We start from the raw sequence: 22,083 nt of genomic DNA on the forward strand, positions 1-22,083 counted from the left end.
TAACCCCTTACTGTACACTGTACACACAGTAATTAACCCCTTCCTTTACACTGTACACACACAGTCATTAACCCTTTACTATACATTGCACACACACACACACACAGTCATTAACCCCTTACTGTACACACACACAGTCATTAACCCCTTACTGTACACTGTACGCACAGTCATTAACCCCTTACTGTACACAGTCATTAACGCCTTACTGTACACTGTACACATACAGTCATTAACCCTTTACTGTACACTGTACACACACAGTCATTATCCTCTTACTGTACACTGTACACACACAGTCATTATCCTCTTACTGTACACTGTACACAGTCATTAACCCCTTACTGTACACTGTACACACAGTAATTAACCCCTTCCTTTACACTGTACACACACAGTCATTAACCCCTTACTATACATTGCACACACACACACACACACACACACACACACACAGTCATTAACCCCTTACTGTACACTGTACACACACACACAGTCATTAACCCCTTACTGTACACACACAGTCATTAACCCCTTACTGTACACACACAGTCATTAACCCCTTACTGTACACTGTACACACAGTCATTAACCCCTTACTGTACATTGTACACTGTACTCACAGTCATTAACCCCTTACTGTACACACAGTCATTAACCTCTTACTGTACACTGTACACACACACAGTCATTATCCTCTTACTGTACACAGTCATTAACCCCTTACTGTACACTGTACACACAGTAATTAACCCCTTCCTTTACATTGTACACACTTAGTCATTAACCCCTTACTATACATTGCACACACACACACAGTCATTAACCCCTTACTGTACACTGTAGACATACAGTCATTAACCCCTTACTGTACATTGTACTCACAGTCATTAACCCCTTACTGTACACAGTCATTAACCCCTTACTGTACACTGTACACACACAGTCATTAACCCCTTACTGTACACTGTACACACACAGTCATTATCCTCTTACTGTACACTGTACACACAGTAATTAACCCCTTCCTTTACACTGTACACACACAGTCATTAACCCCTTACTATACATTGCACACACACAGTCATTGACCCCTTACTGTATACTGTACACACACAGTCATTATCCTCTTACTGTACACACAGTCATTATCCTCTTACTGTACACTGTACACACTGTCATTATCCTCTTACTGTACACTGTACACACATAGTCATTAACCCCTTACTGTACATTGTACACACACAGTCATTAACCCCTTACTGTACACACTGCCATTAACCCCTTACTATACATTGTACACACACAGTCATTAACCCCTTACTATACATTGTACACACAGTCATTAACCCCTGTTGCTGGATCACGTAGAAATAATTTATTGTAGAAATTGTATTTCAGGTAGTGGTGCAGGTGCCTCTGTATATCATTCGAAATGTTCTGGGTTTTTTTTATATTATGTTGCATTGTGTTATTAGAAATTCATTAACTTCTTAGGTATTAATATCTGATTAATAACTAACCATTTGAGAGGAAATGTGTTTCTTTAACTGTCTGAAGGCCAAGTGTAATCTCATGTGCCAGACTCCCAGAATCTCAGAGTCTCCTGTTCTGGGACAGTAGGCAACTATGTGTTATTAGACCTTTCAACTCAGTGACCAACACGTCTGTTCAGCCTGAAAGCACAGGAGGCGGTAATTAGACTTACTATATCTCTAAACCAGGATTCAAGTGTGGCTGGATAACATTGAAATAACTTATTGTAGATATTTATTTTAATGAGGGGTACAGTGCACCTCTGTATACCATTACAAATATACTGAATTTTGATACTGTGTGTCAGGAATAGCCACCTCTAGCCACTACCTGATTTAATATCTTATGATATATCCCACCAGTCATATAATATATCACCTCTATTTTGTCTCCTGCCCTCTGCGCACTGTGACTTGGAAGCTTACTGTAAGGGAACACACAGGATTCCAGCCTAAACCTCACACTCACCTCTCTTTCAGGATATAGATTTAGCTGGTCCCTTCCCGACCCAGAAACATGCTTCCACACTTCTCTGCAACCAGGGCCATCTTAACAACATTATGGGCCCCCGGGCAAAGCAGTGCACCGGAGCCCCTACATATATATATATATAGATATAGATGTATAGAGATACAGATATAGATATAGATATATAGAGATAGAGATAGATAGATGTACTTGCTCAGTGACCCCTGAAGCTTTCTTTTGCAGGTTTTTTCTTTTGCAGGATTATTTATTCTAATTAAGAGCCCTGCCAAAGGGGGGCCCCCTTGCCCGTGGGGCCCCCGGGCAAGGGGGGCCCCCTTGCCCGTGGGGCCCCCGGGCATCTGCCCATCGTGCCCAATGGAAAAGATGGCCCTGTCTGCAACTGCCACCAGCTACGTATAAGGTCCGTAGCAAACATATGACTTAATCACTCAATTGTGCACACACTGTGCTCTGCTAAACAGTTAATACTTCACACACTGGTATCTAAAGAGTTAACCCAGCCAAACAATCTCTCCCTTCTAAACAGGCAGTGAATTTGTTTAGGGAAATAAGGACATCACTTATTAATTGTTAGATTTAATATACAAAAAGTACAATGCTTACAGGTTATAAAAACAATCAATAAACAATTGACATACATAGAAAAGCAAAACAGAATAATTAAAATAAAGGGATTCAATTCGGAGTATAATTTACAGAAGGTGCTGTATTCTGCGCCAAAGGAAATTGGCTTGATCTTAGACAGCTTATCAATGATGATTGATTTCCCAAAAGACTGACAATTTATTGTAACTGGTCTCAGCTTTTTGAAGACACCTTTACACCTTACCCCACCTCCAGGGGTTGTGGTATGGGACACTGCTTACAATCACCATTTGCATGTTGCCTGATTTACTACCCAACTCTACTATGTGACTGTCACGGGCACTAGGAGTTCTGACCAGGATTCACCAGGTGACTATGCTTACCAGAGGGGCGGAGTTTGCACAGCGATCCTCTGGCAGCAGGGTGAATAGTGGAACGTATATAACAGCAGATGAAGAGAGGATGCCAATGTAACTGATGATAGTCAGTGACTTGCAGCAATACTGGTAGATGAGTCAGTGACTTGCAGCTATACTGGTAGACAGGTTTCAACCACGGAGAGCCGGGTGGACGTGAGCAGGTGAAGGAAGGTAATGGAAGAGTCAGTGGTCTGCATTCAGCAAGTTGTACCACTGCTGTGATGAGAAGACTTGTCCAGGTGCAGGTAGGTAGCGGGAAGTCAGTGGTCTGCGTTCAGCAAGTTGTACCACTGCTGTGATGAGAAGACTTGTCCAGGTGCAGGTAGGTAGCGGGGAAGTCAGTGGTCTGCGTACAGCAAGTTGTACCACTGCTGTGATGGGAAGACTTGTCCAGGTGCAGGTAGGTAGCGGGGAAGTCAGTGGTCTGCGTACAGCAAGTTGTACCACTGCTGTGAAGGGAAGACTTGTCCAGGTGCAGGTAGGTAGCTGGGAAGTCAGTGGTTTGCGTACAGCAAGTTGTACCACTGTTAGTAAGTGAGGAGTACATCAGGTGCGGATGAGTGGAGGCATGCAAAGAGTCAATAACAGTATGAAGACACTGAGAGCACAGAGGAACTTGTACCAAACAGATATGCAGCGTTTACAGCTAACAGTCTATAACGGTATGTATACCGCTGCTGAGTAGAGAGGCTTGCACAGAGCGGATATGCGGGATAATAACTGATAGTCAATCACAAGTATGCATATCACTGCTGAGTAGAGAAGCTTGTTCCAAACAGATAGGCAGCGTAACAACAAATAGTCTATAGCGGGTTTGGATACCGCTGCTGAGTAGAGGAGCTTGTCCTAAGCGGATATGCAAGGTAACAGTTGATAGTCAATAACAAGTAAGCATACCGCTGATGAGTAGAGAAGCTTGTCCACGAGAATATGCAGGCACAGCAGGGGCGCTGAACGGCTGTAGCGGGTATGGGAACCACAGGTGAGCAGAGCAGGTAATCAGAAGCCAGCTGAGGACACGAGCAGGATACAGGAATCAGTAGCGGGTATGGAAACCACCGATGAGTAGCACAGGTAATCAGCAGGAAGCTGAAGACACAGCAGGACACAGGAGATACCTTCAGAGACTCACAGGGAATGAGACTCAAGATCAGGCAATGAGGTAATGAGCACAGGTGCCTTAAATAGAGAGAGGTGCCTGATCCACCAATGAGATTAAAAGCAAAGGTCATAAGTTCTTGGATGCTGCGCATGCGCAGTGCATCAAGATGGCGGACGGCCGCAGTTCAGGACAGGCGTCGGTAGAAAGGCTAGAGAACCACGCACCAGCGCAGATGCACTCACGGTCCGGTGAGTGACAGTGACCCAACTTTCCTTTGGAGTGTCACACAGACCCAATTTTATTATTAATAGATCCACTATGAATTTACCAACTTATTGATAACAAACAGGTCTATGTCCAGCGTATTCGCTTCCCTAATACTCATTTCCTCAACTCTTCTGTGTTACAGAATGCTTTATTTGATGTATGGGCTGCCCTTCATCAGGCTATTGACGGATAGGTGGTTGATCACTACTGTTATTGATTTTAAGTTGCATTTTGGAAATTGAATTATATTTGTCTATATAATATTCAGCAAGCCATCATCCTTGTGTAAGGCCACAAGCTGTGAACGGTTTCTGAAAGTCTCTCTCGGTGTAAAGAAACTCTCCTATGTCAGGATGTAGCTCACCCCAGGGGCCTTGACAAAAGCCCTCGTCATCATAAATGCCAGGATATATGTGTAAATCTGTATAAAAAGTGAACTGTTTGACCATGTAATGTATTATTCCATCTGTACCTTTCTGAATGCAAGTAGTACCTTCAACTAGTGGATGTAACTGTCCTTTTTGGGACTTCCTGAGCTAATAAACATCACCTACTAAAGGAACCTGCTTTGACGCCTACTTACCTGCTGTAATTCCTATGACCACAGATTAGACCAATCTAATCTGTTATCGGGCTGTTCTGAGGTCTGGACCCAGTATCCAGCACCACCGCTCTGCCTGCTTCTGGCAGCTCTGACCAGTGTGATAGGCCAGAGGGGAACCATCCACAGCACCCTGATCTGAAGGAAGAGGTCACGAGTACCAGCCCAGGTGCCCAGCAACGGGGTACAATAGCAGCGAGAGTTACCCAGAAGGAACCAGTTCTAGGCACCGGTGTAGGAGCCTAGTGGTGGCAGCAGGCTCCTCCTACTGCAACAGGAAGGGCACAATTTAGGATAAAGGGGGGATGGTGGCAAGGCAAGGCCAGCTGGTTCCCAGTAATACCACAGACAGGGTGGCAGAGGAGGTGCATCCTGTCACAGGAGTCAATCTGATATTGAAGAGTGTCCCATTTTCCTGCTTCTCCCAGAACCAGAAACTTGATATTATGTGAGTTATCAATTCTGTGTTTTATCTTTTTTATTTTATAAAAAACAATTGCATTATATTTGTATGTCATTTTATTAATTGTTTTATCTTAAGCATTGTGGATGTATTGTCCATATAAAATTACACTTAATAAGTTCAAGTATCTGTGTTCTTATGAATTTACGCAACAGTTTGGTTAAAACGCTACATAGTTGAAACCGTGGAGAACATTGTGGTTTATGTTAACTCTGATTAAAGTAAATTGTGATAGATTAGTTTTAAGGCAGGACCTAATGCTTCCTAAATAAGAGTGTCAGCTCTTCACAAAAAACCTTGGTGGTGGCATAATTGTTAAGGCAAAGCTAGTGTGTAGCATAGACAGGAAATGATTTAATCATTTTAGACAGATCAGGTGGTTGTTTTTTATTAACCCTTTGTCACACACACGTCTCGAAAGCTCAGGTGAGTGCTGATCGTTACAGAGGATAACACGGTGGGAGGATTCCAGGGGTAACACAAAGTAGACAGTAATATTCTATGGAGCTAAGTCTCCCATATATCACTGGGGTTCTGCTGATCTTTATAGCTAGAACCCCCAAATGTCAGTGTACCATTTCCCAGGGACCATCTGGCACTGCACGCTCCTCCCTGAGTTATACACTGCAGCACAGCCTGGCACCCGGCACTGCCCACTCCTTGTATTACACTGCAGCACAGCCTGGCACCCGGCACTGCCCACTCCTTGTATTACACTGCAGCACTCTGGCATCCGGCACTGCACACTCCTTGTATTACACTGCAGCACAATGGCATCCGGCACTGCACGCTCCTTGTGAATTATACACTGCAGCACAGCCTGGCACCCGGCACTGCCCACTCCTTGTATTACACTGCAGCACTCTGGCACCCGGCACTGCACGCTCCTTGTATTACACTGCAGCACTCTGGCACCCGGCACTGCACGCTCCTTGTGAATTATACACTGCAGCACAGCCTGGCACCCGGCACTGCCCACTCCTTGTATTACACTGCAGCACAGCCTGGCACCCGGCACTGCCCACTCCTTGTATTACACTGCAGCACACTGGCATCCGGCACTGCACGCTCCTTGTGAATTATACACTGCAGCACAGCCTGGCATCCGGCACTGCCCACTCCTTGTATTACACTGCAGCACAGCCTGGCACCCGGCACTGCACACTCCTTGTATTACACTGCAGCACAATGGCACTGCCCACTCCTTGTATTACACTGCAGCACTCTGGCATCCGGCACTGCACACTCCTTGTATTTCACTGCAGCACACTGGCATCCGGCACTGCACACTCCTTGTATTTCACTGCAGCACAATGGCACTGCTTACATCCTATAATCTGTAAATTGGATTCCATTATTGAAGTGTCTTGTCCTGTGTTCATTGCTTCTGTAATTACAACCAGAGGAAGATATTCACTACACAGCAACATCACCAATAACAAACCTATTTACTGATCCATTATGCTAACCTACTTTATTATAGCTATATTTCCGCCCCTATACTAAGTCTGTATTATCCTGCCCCTCCCCTATACTAAGTCTGTATTATCCCCCATCCTCTATACTAAGTCTGTATTATTCTGCCCCATCCTCTATACTAAGTCTGTATTATCCTGCCCCTCCCCTATACTAAGTCTGTATTATCCCCCATTCCCTATACTAAGTCTGTATTATCCTGCCCCTCCCCTATACTAAGTCTGTATTATCCCCCATCCTCTATACTAAGTTTGTATTATTCTGACCCATCCTCTATACTAAGTCTGTATTATCCCCCATCCTCTATACTAAGTCTGTATTATCCCCCATTCCCTATACTAAGTCTGTATTATCCCCCATCCTCTATACTAAGTCTGTATTATCCCCCATCCTCTATACTAAGTCTCTATTATCCTGCCCCATCCTCTATACTAAGTCTGTATTATCCCCCATTCCCTATACTAAGTCTGTATTATCCTGCCCCTCCCCTATACTAAGTCTGTATTATCCCCCATCCTCTATGCTAAGTCTGTATTATCCCCCATCCTCTATACTAAGTCTGTATTATCCAACATCCCCTACACTAAGTCTGTATTATCCCCCATTCCCTATACTAAGTCAGTATTATCCCCCATCCTCTATACTAAGTCTGTATTATCCTGCCCCTCCCCTATACTAAGTCTGTATTATCCCCCATCATCTATACTAAGTCTGTATTATCCTGCCCCATCCTCTATACTAAGTCTGTATTATCCCCCATCCTCTATACTAAGTCTGTATTATCCTGCCCCATCCTCTATACTAAGTCTCTATTATCCTGCCCCTCCCCTATACTAAGTCTGTATTATCCCCCATTCCCTATACTAAGTCTGTATTATCCTGCCCCTCCCCTATACTAAGTCTGTATTATCCCCCATCCTCTATACTAAGTCTGTATTATCCCCCATCCTCTATACTAAGTCTGTATTATCCCCCATTCCCTATACTAAGTCTGTATTATCCCCCATCCTCTATACTAAGTCTGTATTATCCCCCATTCCCTATACTAAGTCTGTATTATCCCCCATCCTCTATACTAAGTCTGTATTATCCTGCCCCTCCCCTATACTAAGTCTGTATTATCCCCCATCATCTATACTAAGTCTGTATTATCCTGCCCCATCCTCTATACTAAGTCTGTATTATCCCCCATCCTCTATACTAAGTTTGTATTATTCTGACCCATCCTCTATACGAAGTCTCTATTATCCTGCCCCTCCCCTATACTAAGTCTGTATTATCCCCCATTCCCTATACTAAGTCTGTATTATCCTGCCCCTCCCCTATGCTAAGTCTGTATTATCCCCCATCCTCTATACTAAGTCTGTATTATCCCCCATCCTCTATACTAAGTCTGTATTATCCCCCATCCTCTATACTAAGTCTGTATTATCCCCCATCCTCTATACTAAGTCTGTATTATCCCCCATCCTCTATACTAAGTTTGTATTATTCTGACCCATCCTCTATACGAAGTCTCTATTATCCTGCCCCTCCCCTATACTAAGTCTGTATTATCCCCCATTCCCTATACTAAGTCTGTATTATCCTGCCCCTCCCCTATGCTAAGTCTGTATTATCCCCCATCCTCTATACTAAGTCTGTATTATCCCCCATCCTCTATACTAAGTCTGTATTATCCCCCATCCTCTATACTAAGTCTGTATTATCCCCCATTCCCTATACTAAGTCTGTATTATCCTGCCCCTCCCCTATACTAAGTCTGTATTATCCCCCATCCTCTATGCTAAGTCTGTATTATCCCCCATCCTCTATACTAAGTCTGTATTATCCAACATCCCCTACACTAAGTCTGTATTATCCCCCATTCCCTATACTAAGTCAGTATTATCCCCCATTACCTATACTAAGTCTGTATTATCCCCCATTCCCTATACTAAGTCTGTATTATCCTGCCCCTCCCCTATACTAAGTCTGTATTATCCCCCATAATCTATACTAAGTCTGTATTATCCTGCCCCATCCTCTATACTAAGTCTGTATTATCCCCCATCCTCTATACTAAGTCTGTATTATCCTGCCCCATCCTCTATACTAAGTCTCTATTATCCTGCCCCTCCCCTATACTAAGTCTGTATTATCCCCCATTCCCTATACTAAGTCTGTATTATCCTGCCCCTCCCCTATACTAAGTCTGTATTATCCCATATCCTCTATACTAAGTCTGTATTATCCCCCATCCTCTATACTAAGTCTGTATTATCCCCCATTCCCTATACTAAGTCTGTATTATCCCCCATCCTCTATACTAAGTCTGTATTATCCCCCATTCCCTATACTAAGTCTGTATTATCCCCCATCCTCTATACTAAGTCTGTATTATCCTGCCCCATCCTCTATACTAAGTCTGTATTGTCCCCCATCATCTATACTAAGTCTGTATTATCCTGCCCCATCCTCTATACTAAGTCTGTATTATCCCCCATCCTCTATACTAAGTCTGTATTATCCTGCCCCATCCTCTATACTAAGTCTCTATTATCCTGCCCCTCCCCTATACTAAGTCTGTATTATCCCCATTCCCTATACTAAGTCTGTATTATCCTGCCCCTCCCCTATACTAAGTCTGTATTATCCCCCATCCTCTATACTAAGTCTGTATTATCCCCCATCCTCTATACTAAGTCTGTATTATCCCCCATTCCCTATACTAAGTCTGTATTATCCCCCATCCTCTATACTAAGTCTGTATTATCCCCCATCCTCTATACTAAGTCTGTATTATCCCCCATCCTCTATACTAAGTCTGTATTATCCCCCAACCTCTATACTAAGTCTGTATTATCCTGCCCCATCCTCTATACTAAGTCTGTATTATCCCCCATTCCCTATACTAAGTCTGTATTATCCCCCATCCTCTATACTAAGTCTGTATTATCCTGACCCTTTGTCACAGTCACCCTCAGCCATAGTCAGCCTCACAGTGACCCTCAGAGCCCTGGTCAGCCTCACAGTCACCATCAGCCCTGGTCAGCCTCACAGATACCCTTGGCTCAGGTCAGTCTCACAGTCACCCTCTTTGCTGGACAGCGTCACAGTCACCATCAGCCCTGGTGAGCCTCACAGTCACCCTCAGCCCCGGTCAGTCTCACAGTCACCATCAGCCCCGGTCAGCCTCACAGTCACCCTCAGCCCTAGTCAGCCTCACAGTCACCATCAGCCCATGTCAGCCTCACAGTCACCATCAGCCCATGTCAGCCTCACAGTCACCCTCAGCCCCGGTCAGCCTCACAGTCACCCTCAGCCCCGGTCAGACTCACAGTCACCATCAGCCCCGGTCAGACTCACAGTCACCATCAGCCCTGGTCAGACTCACAGTCACCATCAGCCCATGTCAGCCTCACAGTCACCCTCAGCCCCGGTCAGCCTCACAGTCACCCTCAGCCCCGGTCAGCCTCACAGTCACCATCAGCCCTAGTCAGCCTCACAGTCACCATCAGCCCATGTCAGCCTCACAGTCACCCTCAGCCCCGGTCAGCCTCACAGTCACCATCAGCCCTGGTCAGCCTCACAGTCACCCTCAGCCCCGGTCAGCCTCACAGTCACCATCAGCCCTAGTCAGCCTCACAGTCACCATCAGCCCATGTCAGCCTCACAGTCACCCTCAGCCCCGGTCAGCCTCACAGTCACCCTCAGCCCCGGTCAGACTCACAGTCACCATCAGCCCTGGTCAGACTCACAGTCACCATCAGCCCTGGTCAGACTCACAGTCACCATCAGCCCATGTCAGCCTCACAGTCACCCTCAGCCCCGGTCAGACTCACAGTCATCATCAGCCCTGGTCAGCCTCACAGTCACCATCAGCCCTGGTCAGCCTCACAGTCACCATCAGCCCTGGTCAGCCTCACAGTCATCATCAGCCCTGGTCAGCCTCACAGTCACCATCAGCCCTGGTCAGCCTCACAGTCACCATCAGCCCTGGTCAGCCTCACAGTCATCATCAGCCCTGGTCAGCCTCACAGTCACCATCAGCCCCGGTCAGCCTCACAGTCACCATCAGCCCCGGTCAGACTCACAGTCATCATCAGCCCTGGTCAGACTCACAGTCACCATCAGCCCTGGTCAGACTCACAGTCATCATCAGCCCTGGTCAGACTCACAGTCATCATCAGCCCTGGTCAGACTCACAGTCACCATCAGCCCTGGTCAGCCTCACAGTCACCCTCAGCCCCGGTCAGCCTCACAGTCACCCTCAGCCCCGGTCAGCCTCACAGTCATCATCAGCCCTGGTCAGCCTCACAGTCACCCTCAGCCCCGGTCAGACTCACAGTCACCCTCAGCCCTGGTCAGCCTCACAGTCATCATCAGCCCTGGTCAGCCTCACAGTCACCCTCAGCCCTGGTCAGTCTCACAGTCACCCTCAGCCCCGGTCAGACTCACAGTCACCCTCAGCCACGGTCAGACTCACAGTCACCATCAGCCCCGATCAGACTCACAGTCACCATCAGCCCCGGTCAGCCTCACAGTCACCATCAGCCCATGTCAGCCTCACAGTCACCCTCAGCCCTGGTCAGACTCACAGTCATCATCAGCCCCGGTCAGACTCACAGTCACCATCAGCCCCGGTCAGCCTCACAGTCACCCTCAGCCCTGGTCAGACTCACAGTCACCCTCAGCCCCGGTCAGACTCACAGTCACCCTCAGCCCTGGTCAGCCTCACAGTCACCCTCAGCCCCGGTCAGCCTCACAGTCACCCTCAGCCCCGGTCAGACTCACAGTCACCATCAGCCCTGGACAGCCTCACAGTCACCATCAGCCCTGGTCAGACTCACAGTCACCATCAGCCCTGGTCAGACTCACAGTCACCCTCAGCCCTGGTCAGACTCACAGTCACCATCAGCCCTGGTCAGACTCACAGTCACCCTCAGCCCTGGTCAGACTCACAGTCACCATCAGCCCTGGTCAGCCTCACAGTCACCCTCAGCCCTGGTCAGTCTCACAGTCACCCTCAGCCCCGGTCAGCCTCACAGTCACCCTCAGCCCCGGTCAGCCTCACAGTCACCCTCAGCCCCGGTCAGCCTCACAGTCACCCTCAGCCCCGGTCAGCCTCACAGTCACCATCAGCCCCGGTCAGACTCACAGTCATCATCAGCCCTGGTCAGACTCACAGTCACCATCAGCCCTGGTCAGACTCACAGTCACCATCAGTCCTGGTCAGACTCACAGTCACCATCAGCCCTGGTCAGCCTCACAGTCACCCTCAGCCCCGGTCAGCCTCACAGTCACCATCAGCCCCGGTCAGCCTCACAGTCACCCTCAGCCCCGGTCAGACTCACAGTCACCATCAGCCCTGGTCAGCCTCACAGTCACCATCAGCCCTGGACAGCCTCACAGTCACCATCAGCCCATGTCAGCCTCACAGTCACCCTCAGCCCCGGTTAGCCTCACAGTCACCCTCAGCCCTGGTCAGACTCACAGTCATCATCAGCCCTGGTCAGCCTCACAGTCACCATCAGCCCTGGTCAGACTCACAGTCATCATCAGCCCTGGTCAGCCTCACAGTCACCATCAGCCCTGGTCAGACTCACAGTCACCCTCAGCCCCGGTCAGACTCACAGTCACCATCAGCCCTGGTCAGACTCACAGTCACCATCAGCCCTGGTCAGACTCACAGTCACCATCAGCCCTGGTCAGCCTCACAGTCACCCTCAGCCCCGGTCAGCCTCACAGTCACCCTCAGCCCCGGTCAGCCTCACAGTCACCCTCAGCCCCGGTCAGACTCACAGACACCCTCAGCCCCGGTCAGACTCACAGTCACCCTCAGCCCCGGTCAGACTCACAGTCACCATCAGCCCTGGTCAGCCTCACAGTCATCATCAGCCCTGGTCAGACTCACAGTCACCATCAGCCCCGGTCAGCCTCACAGTCACCCTCAGCCCCGGTCAGACTCACAGTCACCCTCAGCCCCGGTCAGACTCACAGTCACCCTCAGCCCCGGTCAGACTCACAGTCACCATCAGCCCTGGTCAGACTCACAGTCACCATCAGCCCTGGTCAGACTCACAGTCACCATCAGCCCTGGTCAGACTCACAGTCACCATCAGCCCTGGTCAGACTCACAGTCACCATCAGCCCTGGTCAGACTCACAGTCACCATCAGCCCTGGTCAGACTCACAGTCACCATCAGCCCTGGTCAGACTCACAGTCATCATCAGCCCTGGTCAGACTCACAGTCACCATCAGCCCTGGTCAGACTCACAGTCACCATCAGTCCTGGTCAGACTCACAGTCACCATCAGCCCTGGTCAGCCTCACAGTCACCCTCAGCCCCGGTCAGCCTCACAGTCACCCTCAGCCCCGGTCAGCCTCACAGTCACCATCAGCCCCGGTCAGCCTCACAGTCACCCTCAGCCCCGGTCAGACTCACAGTCACCATCAGCCCTGGTCAGCCTCACAGTCACCATCAGCCCTGGACAGCCTCACAGTCACCATCAGCCCATGTCAGCCTCACAGTCACCCTCAGCCCCGGTTAGCCTCACAGTCACCCTCAGCCCTGGTCAGACTCACAGTCATCATCAGCCCTGGTCAGCCTCACAGTCACCATCAGCCCTGGTCAGACTCACAGTCATCATCAGCCCTGGTCAGCCTCACAGTCACCATCAGCCCTGGTCAGACTCACAGTCACCCTCAGCCCCGGTCAGACTCACAGTCACCATCAGCCCTGGTCAGACTCACAGTCACCATCAGCCCTGGTCAGACTCACAGTCACCATCAGCCCTGGTCAGCCTCACAGTCACCCTCAGCCCCGGTCAGCCTCACAGTCACCCTCAGCCCCGGTCAGCCTCACAGTCACCCTCAGCCCCGGTCAGACTCACAGTCACCCTCAGCCCCGGTCAGACTCACAGTCACCCTCAGCCCCGGTCAGACTCACAGTCACCATCAGCCCTGGTCAGCCTCACAGTCATCATCAGCCCTGGTCAGACTCACAGTCACCATCAGCCCCGGTCAGCCTCACAGTCACCCTCAGCCCCGGTCAGACTCACAGTCACCCTCAGCCCCGGTCAGACTCACAGTCACCCTCAGCCCCGGTCAGACTCACAGTCACCATCAGCCCTGGTCAGACTCACAGTCACCATCAGCCCTGGTCAGCCTCACAGTCACCATCAGCCCTGGTCAGACTCACAGTCACCCTCAGCCCCGGTCAGACTCACAGTCACCATCAGCCCTGGTCAGCCTCACAGTCACCATCAGCCCCGGTCAGACTCACAGTCACCATCAGCCCTGGTCAGACTCACAGTCACCATCAGCCCTGGTCAGACTCACAGTCACCATCAGCCCTGGTCAGACTCACAGTCACCATCAGCCCTGGTCAGACTCACAGTCACCATCAGCCCTGGTCAGACTCACAGTCACCCTCAGCCCTGGTCAGACTCACAGGCATCATCAGCCCTGGTCAGCCTCACAGTCACCCTCAGCCCTGGTCAGACTCACAGTCACCCTCAGCCCCGGTCAGACTCACAGTCACCATCAGCCCTGGTCAGACTCACAGTCACCATCAGCCCTGGTCAGTCTCACAGTCACCCTCAGCCCCGGTCAGCCTCACAGTCACCCTCAGCCCCGGTCAGCCTCACAGTCACCCTCAGCCCCGGTCAGCCTCACAGTCACCCTCAGCCCCGGTCAGCCTCACAGTCACCCTCAGCCCCGGTCAGCCTCACAGTCACCCTCAGCCCCGGTCAGCCTCACAGTCACCCTCAGCCCCGGTCAGACTCACAGTCACCCTCAGCCCTGGGTAGCCTCACAGTCACCATCAGCCCTGGGCAGCCTCACAGTCACCCTTAGTATCAGATACTCTCACACTTAGGGCCATCTTTTCCATTGGGCACGATGGGCAGCTGCTCGGAGGCCCCACGGGCAAGGGGGCCCCATAGGCAGGGCTCTTAATGAGAATAAATAATCCTGCAAAAGAAAAAAACCTGCAAAAAAAAACTACAAGGGTCACTGAGCAATTACATCTATCTATCTCTATCTCTATATATCTATATCTATATCTATATCTGTATACATCTATCTATCTCTATCTCTATATATCTATATCTGTATCTGTATACATCTATATATCTATATCTATATCTGTATCTGTATACATCTATATATCTATATATATATCTATATCTAGGGGCCCCGATGCACTGCTTTGCCCGGGGGCCCATAATGTTGTTAAGATGGCCCTGCTCACACTCACCCTCAGTCCCGGTCAGCCTCACAGTCACCCTCAGTATCAGATACTCTCACACTCACCCTCAGCCAGCCTCACAGTCACCCTCAGCCCCGGTCAGACTCACAGTCACCATCCACCCTGTTCAGCCTCACAGTCACCATCAGCCCTGGTCAGCCTCACAGTCACCCTCAGTATCAGATACTCTCACACTCACCCTCAGCCCCAGTCAGCCTCACAGTCACCATCAGCCCTGGTCAGCCTCACAGTCACCCTCAGCCCTGGTCAGCCTCACAGTCATCATCAGCCCTGGTCAGCCTCACAGTCACCCTCAGTTTCAGATACTCTCACACTCACCCTCAGCCCCGGTCAGCCTCACAGTCACCCTCAGCCCCAGTCAGACTCACAGTCACCATCAGCCCTGGTCAGCCTCACAGTCACCATCAGCCCTGGTCAGACTCACAGTCACCATCAGCCCCGGTCAGACTCACAGTCACCATCAGCCCTGGTCAGCCTCACAGTCACCATCAGCCTTGGTTAGACTCACATTCACCATCAGCCCTGGACAGCCTCACAGTCACCCTCAGTATCAGATACTCTCACACTCACCCTCAGTCCCGGTCAGCCTTACAGTCACCCTCAGTATCAGATACTCTCACACTCACCCTCAGTGCTGGCCAGCCTCAGTGACCTCAGTGATAAGGAGCAGCTGTTGGATCTCCTGCTGCAGTCTCAGCTCTAGAACCTCCACCAGAATTACTCTCCGCAAACTCTCTTGGTGAATGCCCATCCTCTGCAGCAAATTATCTGTAAGTCTGAGAAGAGCTCGCCCTGGAAATGGAAACATCATTATAAAATATGTTCCTACCACTGGTACTCAGAAGCAGCATAGAGGAATAATATCCTAATCATGGAACATTCAAAGGGACACATTTCATTACATTGGTGAAGACTCCATTCTGTAACCAGAAAACCTACACGGCAGCCTGCAGAGTAACTATTGTGAGATGCACTGTTATCATCATCATCATCATCAACATTTATTTATATAGCACCAGCAAATTCCGTAGCGCTTTACAATTGGGAACAAACATTAATAAGACAATACTGGATAATACATACAGAGAGGTAAGAGAACCCTGCTCGCAAGCTTACAATCTATGGGACAATGGGAGTTTGAAACACAAGGGCATGTGCTACATCATATTGCACAATGGTCCAGCCAGACTGCAAAGGTAAAAGTATTGAGTGGGCTGTGTGATCAGTCACACATCAGTGCTTGCCAAAGGGTTGTTGTCTTGTGTTAGCTGTATAGAGGGTGGTAATAGGGTAACCTAGGGAGATTAAGATGTTGGTAGAGGAATATTATAAGCTTGCCTAAAGAGGTGGGTTTCAGTGAACGCTTGAAGGTTTGAAGACTAGAGGAAAGTCTTACTGTGCGAGGGAGGGAATTTCACAAAGTGGGTGCAGCCCGAAAAAAGTCCTGTAACTGGGAATGGGAGGATGTGATGAGAGTGGAGGAGAGACGTAGATCTTGTGCAGAACGGAGGTGCCGAGTAGGGAAATATTTTGAGACAAGTAGGGAAATGTATGTCGGTGCAATTTTGTTGATGGCCTTGTATGTTAGAAGAATTTTATATTGGATTCGTTGAAATACAGGCAGCCAATGTAGAGACTGACAGAGTGGCTCAGCAGAGGAAGAACGGTTTGCAGGGAAAATCAATCTAGCCGCTGCGTGCAAAATAGATTGTAGGGGTTCAAGTCTGACTTTGGGAAGACCAGTAAAGAGGGAATTGTAATAGTCAATGCGGGAGATAATGAGTGCATGAATTAAGGTTTTTGTGGTGTCTTGTGTGAGATATGTGCGTATTCTGAAAATGCTCTTTAGATGTATGTAACATGATTTAGATATATAGTTGATGTGGGGAATAAACGATAGTTGTGAGTCAAGGATTACACCTAGGCAACGAGCTTGTGGGGTGGGATTTATGGTCATGTTATCAACAGAAATAGAAATGTCAGGCAGGAACTTCTGTTTTTGGGTGGAAATATTATTAATTCAGATTTTGAAAGATTGAGTTTGAGTTGGCGAGAGGACATCCAAGATGAAATGACAGAAAGACAGTCAGTAACGCGAGACAACACAGATGGTGAAAGATCAGGAGAGGATAGACAGATTTGTGTATCATCCGCATAGAGATGATACTGAAATCCAAAGGAGCTTATTAGTTTCCCAAGAGAAGTGGTGTAGATAGAGAATAGCAGAGGACCTAGGACTGAGCCTTGTGGTCTCCAACTGATAAAGGAAGCGGAGCAGAGGTGGATCCAGAGAAATTAACACTAAAAGAGCGATTAGATAGGTAGGATGAGAACCAGGATAGGACAGTGCCTTCAAGACCTAGGGATTGAAGTGTTTGTATGAGGAGAGAGTGGTCAACAGTGTCAAATGCATCCGAGAGATCCAGGAGAATTAGAAGAGATTTACCATTTCAAGTCTGATCTTATCTATTTTGTCCTTGAAATAGGAAGCAAGATCCTGGGCACTGATTGTAGTTGGAGGATTTGGGGCGGGAGGATTCAGAAGAGATTTAAATGTGTTAAAAAGGCGTTTGAGGTACAAGATTTACGCTAATGATGTTCTGCTTTACGAGAAAGTCCAACCAAACCATCCTTAGACAGACTCCAGTAATAGGCTATGCCACCTCCTGATGGAGAGAAGGACGTCTTCTATACTGTACGTTCAATACAGCAGTGCTAGGTCAGAGAGACAGTGTTAGACATTGGGGCACAATTAGAGGTTGACGCAGATGCAACTTTGGCTTACATAGAAAAAGACACAATTAAAGCATTCTTGTGTCCGCATGTAGAAGGAAAGTAGTACGTGTGTGTACGTATCCCTGATGGCAATGGACAGAAAAAAAATCCATTTAATTAGTTGATCTAATATACCTGCAGTGCTAATAAAGGAAGTAGCGTCAGAAGCAGACAGATAGTGCTGGACATTATCGTGCCTCAGGGGTATCTGCGCCTGCAGCCATATCTGAGTCACCATTACACCCCCCATACTGTCTCTACTGATGTAAGGAGACATAGGCCGAAGGTACACAAAATCTTAATAGCAATTTATGCATATAGCTTTGTTTTGTAAACATGCGCAGTATGGAAAATTAATATCTTACACAAAAAAACAATGTACTTCCAACTGTAAATGGGCCCCAGTAGCTCCATCACCCCCTGGCAAAGTGCGGACATGTCCTCTAATGTGTGGGCAAACATTGCTAGAGATGAATCTGAAATTCATACGAATTGCTCAGACCAGATACTGTCATATACGTCTGCATACAGGGACTACAAAGTGCCCTTAGTATAATCAGACCAATCACAGAGGGGGAACTCTACACCTCCTCCCCTTAGAGCCTTGTGGGATTTACACCTATCCGGGTTATATGATAAGCAAAACATTGCTAATATATTACTGCCCCTCTATGAGATACAGGCACACACCAACAATGTTTTATTACCCTAACATCCCACAGAGCCGCAACACATGAACCTCCAATGGGATTTGGCGAGGAACTGAATTCACCCCAGAGAATTCAACAAAATATGAGTCAATCAAAAGCACAGCTACCATCACATAATTATAACCTTATAAAATGAAACTAATAAACTCATAAGCTCTCATACTACAATACTACAAATACCCTGCTGGTCCATACACTACTCAGCCCGTACACTGCTCAGCCCGTACACTGCTGTCTGTACACTGTTAGTCTGTACACTACTCAGCCCGCACACTGCCCAGCCCATATACGCAGCTCAGTCCGTACACTACTCAGCCTGTACACAGCTAGTCCGTACACTGCTCAGCCCATACACTGCTAGTCCGTACACTACTAGTCCGTACACTGCTCAGTCCATACACTGCTCAGTCTGTACACTGCTCAGTCTGTACACTACTCAGCCCGTACACTGCTAGTCCTTACACTGCTCAGCCCGTACACTGCTCAACCCGTACACTGCTAGTCCGTACACTACTCAGCCCATACACTGCTAGTCCTTACACTGCTCAGCCCATACACTGCTAGTCCGTACACTACTCAGCCCGTACACTGCTAGTCCTTACACTGCTCAGCCCGTACACTGCTCAACCCGTACACTGCTAGTCCGTACACTACTCAGCCCATACACTGCTAGTCCTTACACTGCTCAGCCCATACACTGCTAGTCCGTACACTACTCAGCCCATACACTGCTAGTCCGTACACTACTCAGCCCATACACTGCTCAGCCCGTACACTACTCAGCCCATACACTGCTCAGTCCGTACACTACTCAGCCCGTACACTGCCCAGTCCATACGCCGCTCAGTCCGTACACTACTCAGCCCATACACTGCTCAGTCTGTACACTGCTAGTCCGTACACTGCTCAGCCCGTACACTACTCAGCCCATACACTGCTCAGTCTGTACACTGCTAGTCCGTACACTGCTCAGCCCGTACACTACTCAGCCCATACACTGCTCAGTCCGTACACTACTCAGCCCGTACACTGCCCAGCCCATACGCCGCTCAGTCCGTACACTACTCAGCCCATACGCCGCTCAGTCCGTACACTGCCCAGCCCATACGCCGCTCAGTCCGTACACTACTCAGCCCATACGCCGCTCAGTCCGTACACTACTCAGCCCGTACACTGCCCAGCCCATACGCCGCTCAGTCCGTACACTGCCCAGCCCATACGCCGCTCAGTCCGTACACTACTCAGCCCATACGCCGCTCAGTCCGTACACTGCTAGTCCTTACACTGTTTAGCCCGTACACTACTCAGCCCATACACTGCTCAGTCTGTACACTGCTCAGCCCGTACACTGCTAGTCCGTACACTACTCAGCCCGTACACTGCTAGTCCGTACACTGCTGAGCCCGTACACTGCTAGTCCGTACACTACTCAGCCCGTACACTGCTAGTCCGTACACTGCTCAGTCTGTACACTGTTAGTCTGTACACTACTCAGCCCGCACACTGCCCAGCCCATATACGCAGCTCAGTCCGTACACTACTCAGCCCATACACTGCTCAGTCTGTACACTGCTCAGTCTGTACACTACTCAGCCTGTACACTGCTAGTCCTTACACTGCTCAGCCCGTACACTGCTCAACCCGTACACTGCTAGTCCGTACACTACTCAGCCCATACACTGCTAGTCCTTACACTGCTCAGCCCATACACTGCTAGTCCGTACACTGCTCAGCCCGTACACTGTTAGTCTGTACACTACTCAGCCCGTACACTGCTAGTCCGTACACTACTCAGCCCATACACTGCTCAGTCTGTACACTGCTCAGCCCGTACACTGCTAGTCCGTACACTACTCAGCCCGTACACTGCCCAGTCCATACGCCGCTCAGTCCGTACACTACTCAGCCCATACACTGCTCAGTCTGTACACTGTTAGTCCTTACACTGCTCAGTCCGTACACTACTCAGCCCATACACTGCTCAGTCTGTACACTGTTAGTCCTTACACTGCTCAGTCCGTACACTACTCAGCCCATACACTGCTCAGTCCATACGCCGCTCAGTCCGTACACTACTCAGCCCATACACTGCTCAGTCTGTACACTGCTCAGCCCGTACACTGCCCAGTCCATACGCCGCTCAGTCCGTACACTACTCAGCCCATACACTGCTCAGTCTGTACACTGTTAGTCCTTACACTGCTCAGTCCGTACACTACTCAGCCCATACACTGCTCAGTCTGTACACTGTTAGTCCTTACACTGCTCAGTCCGTACACTACTCAGCCCATACACTGCTCAGTCCATACGCCGCTCAGTCTGTACACTACTCAGCCCATACACTGCTCAGTCTGTACACTGCTCAGCCCGTACACTGCTAGTCCGTACACTACTCAGCCCGTACACTGCCCAGTCCATACGCCGCTCAGTCCGTACACTACTCAGCCCATACACTGCTCAGTCTGTACACTGTTAGTCCTTACACTGCTCAGTCCGTACACTACTCAGCCCATACACTGCTCAGTCTGTACACTGTTAGTCCTTACACTGCTCAGTCCGTACACTACTCAGCCCATACACTGCTCAGTCCATACGCCGCTCAGTCCGTACACTACTCAGCCCATACACTGCTCAGTCCGTACACTACTCAGCCCGTACACTGCCCAGTCCATACGCCGCTCAGTCCGTACACTACTCAGCCCATACACTGCTCAGTCTGTACACTGTTAGTCCTTACACTGCTCAGCCCGTACACTACTCAGCCCATACACTGCTCAGTCTGTACACTGTTAGTCCTTACACTGCTCAGCCCGTACACTACTCAGCCCATACACTGCTCAGTCTGTACACTGTTAGTCTTTACACTACTCAGCCCGCACACTGCCCAGCCCATATACGCAGCTCAGTCCGTACACTACTCAGCCTGTACACAGCTAGTCCGTACACTGCTCAGCCCATACACTGCTAGTCCGTACACTACTAGTCCGTACACTGCTCAGTCCATACACTGCTCAGTCTGTACACTGCTCAGTCTGTACACTGCTCAGTCTGTACACTACTCAGCCCGTACACTGCTAGTCCTTACACTGCTCAGCCCGTACACTGCTCAACCCGTACACTGCTCAACCCGTACACTGCTAGTCCGTACACTACTCAGCCCATACACTGCTAGTCCTTACACTGCTCAGCCCATACACTGCTAGTCCGTACACTACTCAGCCCGTACACTGTTAGTCTGTACACTACTCAGCCCATACACTGCTAGTCCGTACACTGCTCAGCCCGTACACTGTTAGTCTGTACACTACTCAGCCCATACACTACTCAGCCCGTACACTGCCCAGTCCATACGCCGCTCAGTCCGTACACTACTCAGCCCATACACTGCTGTCTGTACACTGTTAG

General features: G+C 49.1%; 1 protein-coding gene across 2 annotated transcripts in view; it reads right to left on the reverse strand.

Annotated features, from left to right (window-relative positions):
• Nucleotides 1-4,395: 4,395 nt before the first annotated feature.
• The window catches only part of LOC142129876 (sterile alpha motif domain-containing protein 12-like), a 29,662-nt gene continuing 11,974 nt past the window's right edge, over nucleotides 4,396-22,083 (reverse strand). For both annotated transcript variants that reach the window (XM_075194377.1, XM_075194376.1), the window contains exons 4-5: nucleotides 15,820-15,985; nucleotides 4,396-6,849 (exon numbers count right to left, since the gene is read on the reverse strand). In XM_075194377.1, coding sequence (XP_075050478.1) covers nucleotides 15,822-15,985 — 164 coding nt within the window. In that variant the 3' untranslated portion in view covers nucleotides 4,396-6,849; nucleotides 15,820-15,821. The remainder of the gene's footprint in view (nucleotides 6,850-15,819; nucleotides 15,986-22,083) is intronic.

Source organism: Mixophyes fleayi, unplaced genomic scaffold (assembly GCF_038048845.1).
Source record: "Mixophyes fleayi isolate aMixFle1 unplaced genomic scaffold, aMixFle1.hap1 Scaffold_320, whole genome shotgun sequence".
NCBI lineage: Eukaryota > Metazoa > Chordata > Amphibia > Anura > Limnodynastidae > Mixophyes > Mixophyes fleayi.